Below are 13,203 nucleotides of genomic sequence, written 5' to 3' on the forward strand. Positions count from 1 at the left end.
TGCTCTTAGTTCACTCCAACTGTGGTGTGGAAGGTTGAATGGAGAAGGAAATGGATGCAGTAAAAATAATTAGGAAACATGGAGCTTCTTCCAGCAAAAGACAATGAACGGCAGTGTTCCCTTAAAATAGCCCATTTTACTGGGCCAGATCCCCAAGCCCACTCCACATGGGGACCAGATCAAAGCTATTGCTGCACTTTACATTCTGCCCTAGAAAAAAAAAGGAGGGAAGAACGAACACACACACACACACACACACACACACACACACACACACACAGCACGCACGCACGCACGCACGCACGCACGCACGCACGCGCACACACACACACACACACACACACACACACACACACACACACACACGGAAGGAACAGGCATTGTGAAAGATCTGGTTAAAGTTAATGCAAGGAAATGAATACAATTCCATTGTTTGGCTTTATAGCCTTTCAAATGTACAAAGCATGCAAAGGACTATTTGATATCTTCTACCAAATGCTCTTAATGGTCACTATTTGCTCACCTGAGTAACCAAACATACAGAACACCAATAATCCAACATGAAAGGGTTCCCTCCCACCTCATTCTCAGAAGAACTACAGGTAACAGACCCAGAAGCTGGTGCTGAAACAGAACCAGTTCTAGTTACTTCTAGAAAAGCATCAAAAGGAGAAGGGAGCTATGCTCTCGAAGGACCCCTACGTGACTCCTTCCTTATAGCCTGGACTAAGGGTTATGTCGCTACATATAAAGGCCACAGGGCCCCTTTTGACTGCCTGGAATGTTCTCACAGCCAAAAAAAAAGATGTGCTATAAAATATTTTCCATTTAAGCTGGGTATGGTACACATCTCTAATCCTATAACTTAATACACAGAGGCAGGAGAAACACCTAATTTGAGGAAAGCCTAAGGTATAGCAAATTCCAGGCCAGCCAGGGCTCCACAATGAGACCCTCTCTCAAAACTATATATATGGAGGCTGGGCAGTGTTGGAGCTGTGTCTCAGTTGATCCAGTGCTTGACTAGGATACAAAGCCCTGGGGTCAGTCCCCAACACCACAGAAAACTGGGTGATAGTGCAGTTCTGTAATTTGATCACCAAGGAGGTAAAAGTTAGAGAATCAGGTCGTCCTTGGCTACATGGCAGTTTCAAAGTCAGCCTGAGCTACATTAGATCCTGTCTCAGAAAATAAAGGAAAGGAAGAAAGGAAAGAAAAATAGAAGAAATGAGAGTTTCTTCTAGGAAATTGAATGGAAAAGCATAAGTTATGATGGTTTGTAATAGTACTTGATCATAAAACCTAAAGATCTCAAGAAACGCAATCCATCTTCATCCTTGAAAATTTAAACGAGACATTCCAAAATTAATATCTCAATTTTGTCATTTATTCTTGTACCATTAATTTTCTCCCCCCACACACTCAAGCATATCTATATCCCATTCAAATTAATAGAGAGCTGCCACCTCCAGCCAGTTCTCTGGAGCACTGGGATTTTAGTACTCCATCACTGTCTTCCAAGAGGGTACCTGTCTTCATAGAACAAGGATATAAGACCATGGGCCTAATTCTATTCCAGTCTGCTGGCCACATGGTCAAGGGAGCTTCTCATACTGGTAAGAGCTGTTTCTTTCCCCACAGAGAAGGTACTGACTAACCTTTAGCTGAAGTCTGATGCATGCGGATCTTTTTGGAAGCTACGAACTGTAGCACTCTCTCCACATTGTTCTTCATCTCTTGCTGGTTGCTGGGACTCAACTGGACTCCACTCAGCTTTTCTCCTGCTGTTGGGGGCGGAAACCAATAACACATGGTGTCATAAGTAAGAACAGTATCAGGGTTTCACAGCAGCAAGGCACAAGGGAGGGGACACAAACACTAAAAGTCTCTGTAAGTATGTGAGTGAAGCCCTGGTGTGTGAACCAGGGGAAGTGGTTGGAGAAGAGAAAAATGAAAGACTTTCAGAACACTTTGGTCTTTCCAATGTAAACCAACCGTCCTGTGAAGTTATTATTAATTTTGTTTTTGTTTGTTTTCGAGACACGGTTTCTCTGTGTAGCTTTGGAGCCTGTCCTGAAACTTGCTCTGTAGACCAGGCTGGCCTCAAACTCACAGAGATCCACCTGCCTCTGCCTCCTGAGTACCGGGATTAAAGGCCTGTGCCACCACTGCCCAGTCCTGTGAAGTTATTGTGTGTACATTTATTAATTCAACACATATTCATGAGTACCCACTGAGTGCCAAATACTGTTCTGGGTACTACAGAGAGCAGGGAACAAGGTAAAAAATGTGTCTTCCCTCCTAGCTTATATCTACACTATAATAAGTCAATATTTAATATAATTTTGGGCAAGGATAAAGACAGAAAATACTAATGATCATGGCCTTTCTGATAATATAGTCTTGAAAAGTCTGAATAACAAATTTTTATATTTAAGAAGGTATGGTGGTTTGAAAGAAAATTGCCCCAATGTGAGAGGCACTATTAGGAGGTATGGTATTGTTGGAGTAGTTATGGCCTTGTGGGAGCAAGTACATCACTGTGGAGGAAGGCTTTGAGGTCTCATATGTGCTCAAGCCACACCCAGGTTCTCAGACCACTTCCTGCTACCTGTGAGTCTATATGTAAGAAACTCTCAGCTCCTTCTCTAGCACCATGTCTGCTTGCATGCTGCCTTACTCTCTGTCATAATGATAATGGACTAAACCTCTGAACTGTACATGAGCCATCACAATTAAATTTTTTCCTTATAAGAATTGCTGGGCCAGGGCTGGAGAGATGGCTCAGAGGTTAAGAGCACCAACTGCTCTTCCAGAGGTCCTGAGTTCAATTCCCAGCAACCACATGGTGGCTCACAGCCATCTGTTATGAGATCTGGTGCCCTCTTCTGGTGTGCAGATATACATGGAAGCAGAATGTTATATACCAAATAAATAAATAAATAAATAATAAATTCTTTCAAAAAAAAAAAAAAAAAAGAATTGCTGGGCCAGACAGTGGTGGCACACACCTTTCATCTCAGCACTCAGAGGCAGAGGCAGGTGGATCTCTGTGAGATCGAGGCCAGCCTGGTCTACAAGAGCTAGTTCCAGGACAGCCTCCAAAGCCACAGAGAAACCCTGTCTCGGGAAAAAAAAAGAAAAAGAAAAGAAAAAAAGAGTTGCTGTGGTTATAGTATTTCTTCACAGCAATAGAGACCCTAAATCAGAAGGGTATATGCCATTCGGAAGAGCCAAAAAGACAAACCACAACATGGGATTAGCTCAGCCTATGTGAGGGGCAAAAAGATCAATGTGGCAAGCTAGACATGTAGTAAATTGCCTATGATCTCAGCAGTTGGAAGGTTGAGACAGGAGGATCAGGAACCAAATCAGGTTAATTGAAGTTAGCCATGGCTACATAGCAAGTTCTGGGCCGGCCTGGGCTACATGAGGCCCCATCTCAAATGAAAAAGACCAGTGTGGCTACAGTGGAGTTATTAGAGTCAAGACTCAGGAAAGGCCACCAAGATAAGCAAGGCCAGGACTTTGGGGACCACAGGAAAAGACCCTGAATTTTATTCTAAGGACAGTAAAAAGCCCATGGGAACTTTCAGACAAGGTAGTTACATTATTTAGTTTGTGTTTTCCAGAGTGTACTGTGTGTAGATCATGAGGGGGATGAAACAGAGAGACTACTAGTCAGAAAGATAGTCAAACTATTCATGGCAAGAGATAAGGATGGCAAGGGTTAAAGTGGAAGAGAATGGCTGGCCAGAAGTCAGATACTGAGTATATTTTGAATACAAAGCAGAAGGTACATGTTAAGACCTGGCTGTGATTCAGGAGGGGAAGAAAATACTGACTCTCAGGAGTTCTGTCTAACAAATGAGAGAACAGCATGAAGTGTTCCTTGACAAAGACGGAAGGTGGGGGTGGGCAGGGAGGGTAAAGGGCACAGTATGGACAAGGAAATATATAAAGTTCTGGTTAGCTGCTCTAAGACACTCAAACAACAATGGTAAACAGGACACCGTATATGCATGTCTAGAACTCAAGGAAAAGCTGAAGGCTAAATATACAGAATTATGGAGAGGCCATGAGCTTATCTCTTTTCTGTCATGTACATATGAGTGTATATGAGGTGTGTGGTGTGCATACCAGTGTGCATAACTGCGCATAGGGAAGAAGCTGGCATCTTACTCTGTCACGCATACTTTATTCCCTTGAAACAGGCTTTTATTTGTTTTGTTTTTCCAGAACCTGGAGCTCAGGTGGCAGTCAGCAAGCTCCAGTGATCCTCCTGTCTCTACCCCTCACAGTGCTAGAGTTATAGGTTCACTTGTGAACATGCATGCATGGCTTTTTAAACATGGCTACTGGGGAGTCAAACTCCAAACCTCATGCTTGCACATGACACATCACTGAACCATCTTCTCAGCCCCCTTGAGGCTATTTTAGGCTGGGGATATACCTTAGTTGTAGAGCCTTGCCTAGCATGTTCAAGGTCAATTTCCAGAAACTTGCACTCTCGCATACACATACATACACACACACACAGAGTGTTGAAAACCTGGATCTTGGAAAAATAAAAACACATTATTACTGCTTTCCAGGTTCATAGAATATCTCAGGAAACAATACTGGCTACCTCCAGAACGGAGGATGCTTAACTGATGGCTAACACCAATTATCAACTTTACAGGGTACAGAACCACCTAGGGGACGACGAGTCTCCCCACTGAGGAGTAATTATGTTGGTTTAGCCTCTCTGTCCATTCTGTCCATGTCTGTGTGAGACTATTTTAATTAAGTTAATTGAGGTGGAAAGAACCCCTATAAATAGGCGGCACCATTCCCTGGGCTTGGGTCCTGGACACAAGGAGAAAGTGAGCTGAGAGCACCGGCATTCACTGTTCTCCCCTCTGGAAGTGGCTGCAGCTTGACTGTTGAAGAAAGACAGGTAGATGAAGATCGTTTGTTTTTAATTCCTTTGCGCCTAGATTTCCTGCTGGTCTACATGTAACCCATTTTAATAAGGGAAAATGCTTAAAATGGACTTCAGGATTTATTTTATTTTATGAGTGTGCCTGCGTGTGTGTGTGTGTGTGTGTGTGTGTGTGTGTGTGTGTGTGTGTGCGCGCGCGCGCGTGCGTGCGTGCATGCGTGCGTGTGTATGTGTGTGTACATACAAGTGCAGATGACCTTGGAGTCCAGAAAAGGGATGATCTGGAGCTGGAATTACAGAAGACTGTGTGCCACCCTATTGGGTGGTGGGAACCAAACTCAGGTCCTCTGCAAAAGCAGTATATACACTCTTAATAGCTGAGCCATTTCTCTAGCCAGGACTTTGGAATTAAGACTGATCTAGATTTGTACCTTTAATTAGATATTTAAATTTATATGAACTTGTGAAGTTGCTGAGCCTTGTAAACCTCATCAGTAAAACAATACAGGTTTATCTTTTGTAATCTAAAACTTTGAACTTACAAATGCTCCAAAATCTGAAACATTATTTTATGTATATGAGTGTGTGTAAGTACCTGATACCCAGGGAGGCCAGAAGAGGGCATCAGATTCCCTGGAACTGGAGTTATAGATGGTTGAATTACAATGTTGAGTTCCCCAGGACCCAAACCTCTGGAAGAGCAGCCCGTGATCTTAACCGCTGAACCAGCTCTCCAGCCCCAAAATCTGGAATATTTTAAGCATCATACTAGTGTTCCAAAAAGATTCTAATTCTGGGATATTTTCCTTCTTTCTCTCTTTCTTTCTTTCTTCCTTATTTTGGTTTTGGTTTTGGTTTTTCGAGACAGGGTTTCTCTGTGGCTTTGGATACTGTCCTGGAACTAGATCTTATAGACCAGGCTGGCCTGGAACTCACAGAGATCCACCTGCCTCTGCCTCCTGAGTGCTGGGATTAAAGGTGTGCACCACCACTGCCTGGCCTTGGGATATTTTCAGATTTTGGATTTTCCATAATTCTTAGTTGAAAGTGCTCAACTCTATGTATGTATGTATGTATGTATGTATGTATGTATGTATGTATGTATCTATATGTAGTCCAACATCTGAAACATTTTTGGTCCCAGGCATTTTGGATGATGAATACTCCACCTGAATTCAAACCCGCATCACAAAGAAATCAAAATAACAGACTTGGCTATTTTTTTGACACATACTTACTAAGAACCCATTAATTAATTTTTTTGTTTCTGGAAATGGAAATAATAATATCTGTTTCCTAAGGGTGTGGTGGTCAAATAAACTCAAAAAAGATAGAAAGCATTCCATACTAGCAGCAGTAATTACTCCTGTCACTGTTACACTCACTACAAATGAATAGTCAATGGTGAGCTGTCTCAAAAAAAAAAAAAAAAAAGCATTCACAGATAGGCTGTCTGTTGCAAACTAGCTTCTTCTACACCACATACCTCCAGGATAACAAGCAATGTTAACTGACCAGTAATAAATGTTTGAGAACTTATTCCATGCATTTGGCTGGGGCCTGTGGAACCATAAAAGCAAAGTATAGTGTAACATTCTCTTCAATAGTTCAGTCTATATGATGCCTAATTTCCAGCCAGTGAGAGAAGTCATTGCAGAGCTATAGACAAACACTGTGGACATATAGGACCCTAATAAGAATCCATCTGTGAAAACACATGGGTCTAAGCATCATAGAAGACAGTCCCTTTTCTGGTGACACTTTATCTTTTGACCTGAATGCTACTCCCTTTACTGTTTTTTGTCTGTTTTGCGCTCTCTCTCTCTCTCTCTCTCTCTCTCTCTCTCTCTCTCTCTCTGTGTGTGTGTGTGTGTGTGTGTGTGTGTGTGTATGTATGTGTGTGTGTGTATGCATGTGTATGAGTGCAGAAAAAATATTAGTTTCTCTGGCAGTGGAGTTATAGATGGTTGTGCTCCATGGGTGCTAGGAGTTGAACCAGGTCCTCAGAAAGAGCAGCCTGTATGCTCAACTGCTGAGCCAACTCTCTATCCCTCCCACTTCTGTTTTTAACTTAGTGGTTCTGGAAGTCCTCCTTACCTATTTAGACATGGATTCTTCTGGTCTGCCATTCCTGAACCCCTAGGACTAAAGGGAGGTATCTCTCTGTTTTAATCCCCATCAGAACACCAAGTATAGTAATATAAAATGGACCTCACTTTCCAGGCTTTCCAATTAGACTGGGAACCTCTGAGGGCACTGACAGGGCTAACATCTGCCCACATAATACAGTGTCTAGAATACAGTGTTTATTGACCAGTATATGAATTAACCTTGGGCAAGTATTTTAGGTCTTCCCGATTCCATCACCATGTATTCTAAAGAAGGAACAACTTGCTTTGAAGGAGGCATGGAGGAGAAAGAGGTCGTATTCTCATCTACACTAGCATCAGAGTCCAAGGCCAACTGACCAACAATCTCGATGAGATAGGCCAGGATCACTCCATCTCGGAGATCCTGTCGCAGGTCCTGGACAGGCTTCACGGATGGCCTCTTCTTCAGCTGGGCATTCACCCAGGCCACATAGGCCTGTAGCTGTTGCTGGAAAATAAAAGGTGGAGATAAAGGAAAGATGGCATATCAGTCTTATCCCCTACCCTGTCCCTGTAAGGCAGCATGAGAGGCTGAGGTAGAGAGGGGGATCTACATCAGGAAGGAGAGAATGGTTTTAAGATACCATGATCAGGCCCAGGGCATGTTCCCAAATGTCTAGCTTTAGGGCTAACACCTAGGGATAAGGTAATCTCTGATTTATTCAGCACTGCAGACACAGATAAAGAGATAATAAACATTTCCAGGTTGTCACTCCCACTTTCCGCGCTCTGCTGATAGGGATCAAGGCTGAGTCCAGGATGCCAGCCAGTATTCAGGTACAATCACTGCTGCCAGCAGGCCACCATGCTTTGCAGTCACAGTTCCTCATGTACTTTATGCACAATGGACCATGACACTCCTGTTAATTGATCTTATGGAACCAGACATGAACCAGGACCCAAGCCACACATCGCTGCCTCCTGCAGCTGCTTTCCTCAGAAGGAGACGTGGGTGTGGTCATATCACACTCAACGGAAGATTTACCCCCCTGAGCCCATAATCCTAGGATTGCTACAGAGTTAGTTTTAATCTGTGTTTTATATTGTCAAAGAGGATCTGGTTACATAAGACTGGTGCAGAGAAGGAAAAGAAAACCATAAAGTGGATGGTGACTCTGAGGACTGAGAAGCATTTTCCTTTACTTCATATAAAGTTGCTACCAGGAACCTAGGAGGCTTTTGGTTGGCAAATTTGAGGAACTCATTCCAACTCACACACAACCCTACACATTCCATTTTCCATTAAACAGGACGTATATTCTGGCGTTTAGTGTTCCCATCTAGTCAGAAGATAGACATCGCTATCTCAAGAGCACACAAACAATATCACAGTCTGGGTGGCAGATGTTTTGTTTCTGTAACAGCCCCAGATCCTGAACTTAAAAATTAAGTTCAAGGGCTAATTATATTAAATTATAATTTGGTTGAAGTATGGTTGGTGTCTAAGTGTCAAGTACTTCCTTGGTGAAAGGATCCTGGAAATTACCTATTGGCTGCTTTCCGGGGGGTGGGGGGGCGGATCAAATCTTCATTAGTTTCTCTGCTGATTGTTGGAAATCGCCATTGAGAGACAGTGTTAACGAAATAATCCATCAGTAAACTATAGGACCTGCAAAGGCCAGCAGGAATGGGCAGGAGCAATCTAGCATTTATTGAGAGCCCAAACAAACTAAACTGGTGTCTTGTGTTTTTGTGGTACTAAGGACTGAACCTAAGGACTGGCATGTGCTGGCGAGTGGTCTACCCTTGAGCAGTATCTCCAGTCCTATTTCTGGTACACTATTTTAATTATTAATTCTGGTTTAAAGACTCAATGAATGTATCTGGCATGACACAAAACTGATGCTTACCAAAGGGTTGACTGTTTTTACATTTTATTTATTTTGTGTGTGTGCTTGTGCACATTACATGGTGGTAGGTATGGAGGTCAGAAGACAGCTGAGAGTCAGTAGACAGGTGAGAGTCAGTAGTCTCCTTCCACCTTGTGAATCTTGGGGACTGAACTTAGGATGTTAGACTTGGCAGCAAGTAGATTTGCCCACTGGGCCATCATGCTGATCCTAGCCATTATTATTGTTACCAATATTACCTAATTTTATTCTCAAATATATATAATATATATAATATGTTAAATATATGATATATACTATGTTATATATAACATATAAAAATACTACATATAAATAATATATACACACACATATAAACAGAAACCAGAACAACCATTGTCTTGGGGTTTCTATTGCTGTGAAGAGACACCATGACCATGGCCACTCTTATAAAGGAAAGCATTTAATTGGGTGGCTCCCTTACAGTGTCAGAGGTTTAGTCCATTATTATCATGGTGGGACATGGTGGCATGCAGGCAGACATAGTGTGGGAGAGGAGCTGAGAGTGGAGAAGGAGCTACATCTTTATCTTGCAGGCAACAGGAAGTGGTCTGAAACACTGGGCATGCCTTGAGCATATATGAGAACTCAAAGCCTGCCTCCACAGTGACACACTTCTTCTAACAAGGCCATACCTGCTCCAATAAACCTCCTAATAGTGCCACTCCTATGAGCTTATGGTACCAAAGACAGTCAACCACCACGACCATAAAGCCAACGTTATTTCCATTTTATGGATAAAGTTGGAGAAGTGGCATAAGTTCTCCAATGTCCCCACAACTAGGACACAGGACGTCCAGTTCTAAAATCCAGTAAACACTGCCCATGCATTTCCAAAGACCCCTTGCTATCCAGCTCACTGCGGAACAACCTGAGTCAGACACCCATCTTCAGAAAGTGGCTGATACATAATGTTTCAAGGTCCTGCCTGAGGCAGCCGGGCAAAGGGCATCTCTGGAGTGAATGCTGTGGTTTAAGGGAAACAAGTTAAGAGCAAAGAGAGTATGAAGAGTAACACTGAGGTGGCAAAACTTGTAATAGGGGGAGGAAATACACACCTGTAATACTAGCTTTTGGGAGATGTAGCCAGCTTGAGGCTAGCCTAGGATACATTGGCTCCTGTTTCAAAACAAAACACACAAAACTCCTAATTGTTTTCCCTGTATCTTTCTCATTTAATTTTTTTGAGACAATAATGCATTCCTGGCTGGAGTGGACCAGGTTGTCCTAGAACTTTCAGAGGTCCTCCTGTCTCTACCTTCCAAGTGCTGGAATTATGGGCCTGTGCCACCACACCAGGCTCAACATTAATTTGCCTTCGAAGCACTCTGCTTAAAGTTCTTCATTGGTCTCCCATTCTCCTTAAGATAAATCCCATTTCTTAGCTATCCTGTAGTAGGCCTTACTGGTGCTTTGGCTGTGCAATGGGAGTAGACCTTGTGGCATTTGTGGCATACTCCATGGCCCTGTCATGCCTCAGTCTGTCCAGACCACACACATTTCCCCAAATGCATCATGCTTTCTTGCCACTGCATCTTCCTCTGCCTGCTAATTTTTTTTTTTAAGTCTCAACCTGGAGCATTACTTTTTCAGAAGATCCTTCCCTGATCCTCTCACATACCTCGGACTCCCTGAGGACTCTTCGTGTCATTCAATTGGCTCACTAATCATTTGAGTGCAACCCATGGGACTACAAAGATCTCATACCTTTGTGTGGTTCGCAGGAGGTCTGGGGAGATTATGGCAGTGGATCAACTGCTGGTACAAATACGAGTATAAGGACCTGAGATTGGATCCTGAAAGCCCACATTAAAAAAAAACAAAACTGGGCACAGTGGGTGGTGCACACCTATAACTCTAGCCATGGCATGGAGACAGGCGACAGGCAAATCATAGGAGCTCATTGGCCAGACAGCCTACCAAAACTCCAGGTTTAGTGAGAAAGCTTGTCTCAAAAGAATAACACAAAGAGTTACGGAGGAAGGCATCTCAACATCAGCCTCTGGCCTACACACACACACCCTACACACACACACACACACACACACACACACACACACAGTTGCATACAAACTTGCTTGCTGGGGGCGGGGGATGCAGAGAGTTCTACAAGGGGATGGATAGAGCACTGACGGGGCATTAGGCATTATCCCAGCCTGATGTCCAAGAGGTGAAGGAGCAAAGGAGGCAAAGAGGTCAGTGAACTCCCAAGACCTAAGGTATGAAATAAGATCTCTGCAGGGAGTCACTACAGTTCAGAACTATTTGCCTCTTAGAATAACAAGTGCTCAACAAATATTTAGTGTCCATGAGAGAATTGTTAGTCACATTTCATCAGGCCTACATCTAAGTTACTGAAGAAGTTCATTGTGCAGGGACATATTTTTTCAGTAGGTGAAGATGATTTCTTAAGTTAACCATGGCCTTGCCTTGGCTGCAAAGAAGCAAATTGTCTAGGATGCAGAACTGACCGCTGGTCCTCCCTATGTGATGCACGGCAAGACAACAGAGAGGCATATTAATCAACCCCTGCTGGGGTCTTCCAACAAATGGGGATCCACAGCATCAATTGTAACAGTCAACAATTTTCAGAGCATCTATTCTGTATCAAAAGCTGTGCTAGTTCCCTTAAATACATTTTTCTCTCTTGTTAATCTGGTTGATGTAGATGTTCTATCTACGATGAAGACTGAAAACTGAGACTCAAAATAAGGTGAAATAAGCTGTTCACCTTGATAGTGAACCATGGATATGACATTTGAATTTAATACCCAAGGCAAAAGTTCTTTCCGCACCTAAATTAATGCATCTCTGGGCTGTGAATGGTTTGGTAACTCTCAAAGGATGCTCTTTAGTCTCAAGTGCCGGTCCACAGGTGCTGCGTGGGTCCCTCGCGTACACTACTCATCTACACTAAGTGGCTCCCGAGTGCTCAGTGTGGTTCAGACGAGCCATATCAGCCTCACTAGGGAATCTGCTGGAAAAACGGACTGTTCTTACATCTGCCAAATCAGAATTTGTGTTTTAACGGGATCCCCTGATGTCTGTGTGCCCACTGGAGTGTGAAAAACACCAACTCAGACCACTGGTCCTCTCTCTAGATGCATGGCAAGACAGAGAAGAGCTAGGGTGTAGTTCAGTGCCAGAGTGCCTCGTCAGCTTATGGGAGTTTTCATCCTTCTGGCCTAAAGCTCTCTGACATCCTGACACTTCACACCCACTACCATGCATCGGATGTAAAGGGTATGTGAAGCTCCCTCACTTATTTCTCTACTTTCTTTTTCCCTCTCTTCTCTCTTCCCTTGTGCCCTTCAGAACCCCTTTGTTGGCCACAAGGACAGGGTCATTCAAAACCCCTAAGGATTATTTTATTTAACTTAATAACTTTCCGTTGTGAAATAATTTCTTGTCCATGAAAAGGAAAATGTGGGCTGGGGATATGGCTCCACAGGTAGACAGCTTGCCAAGCAGAAGGCTCTGGGTTCAATGACCAGCACTGCATAAAGTGGGTGTGGTGATGACATGCCTGTAATCCCCTTCAGGCAGGAGGATCAGAAGTTTAAGGCCATGCCTAGCTACACAGCAAGTTTGAGGCTTGCCTTGACTATGTGACATCCTACCTTAAAAAAAAAAAAAAAAAAAAAAAAGGTAATATACAAAGAGCTCATTTGTACTCATTAACCGGATACCCATGAGAGAACCACAGCACGGTCATCAAAACAGGAAACTACCATTAACATAATCTACAGACTACCTTTGAATTTATTTTTTAAAATAGGTGCCACATGGGTCCTGAGATCAAAAAAGTCATCAGGCTTGGTGGCAACCACTGAGCCATCTCACTGGCAGTTGGTTTTATTGCTGTTGAAATTTAGGTTATGGGTTTTTGGCAAGAATATCATGCCATTCTGAAGGCTTCTAATCCTTCCTTCCTTCCTTTCTTTCTTTTCTGAGATAGAGTCTCTTGAAGGGTCCCAGGCTAGTCTTGAGCTCGTGGGATAGCCAAAGATAACTGAACACCTGATCCTCCTGCTTCTACCTCCCAAATGCTGGGATTCCAAGCAGGTGCTACGATGCCTGGTTTTATATGGTGCTGAAGATCAAACCCAGAGCTTCATGCATGCCAGGCGTGGGTTCTACCTACAGATACATCAAATATCTCCAGCAGAGAAAGTATGAGAGAGTCCCTGGAATTGGGACAATGTGGCTAAACCCCTCACACCCTGACAGGACAGGA

The 13,203-nt window shown here is 43.3% G+C and overlaps 1 protein-coding gene across 8 annotated transcripts in view; it reads right to left on the reverse strand.

Moving 5' to 3' along the window:
- The window catches only part of Dixdc1 (DIX domain containing 1), an 83,151-nt gene that overhangs the window by 44,231 nt on the left and 25,717 nt on the right, over positions 1 to 13,203 (reverse strand). For 6 of the 8 annotated variants that reach the window (XM_027412148.2, XM_027412149.2, XM_027412147.2 and 3 more), the window contains 2 exons: positions 7,396 to 7,525; positions 1,659 to 1,784 (listed from right to left, as the gene is read on the reverse strand). In XM_027412148.2, the coding sequence (XP_027267949.1) occupies positions 1,659 to 1,784; positions 7,396 to 7,525 (256 nt within the window). The other 2 variants (XM_027412150.2, XM_027412152.2) reach the window with 2 other exon arrangements.

This window comes from Cricetulus griseus, chromosome 4, assembly GCF_003668045.3.
Source record: "Cricetulus griseus strain 17A/GY chromosome 4, alternate assembly CriGri-PICRH-1.0, whole genome shotgun sequence".
NCBI classification, from domain to species: domain Eukaryota; kingdom Metazoa; phylum Chordata; class Mammalia; order Rodentia; family Cricetidae; genus Cricetulus; species Cricetulus griseus.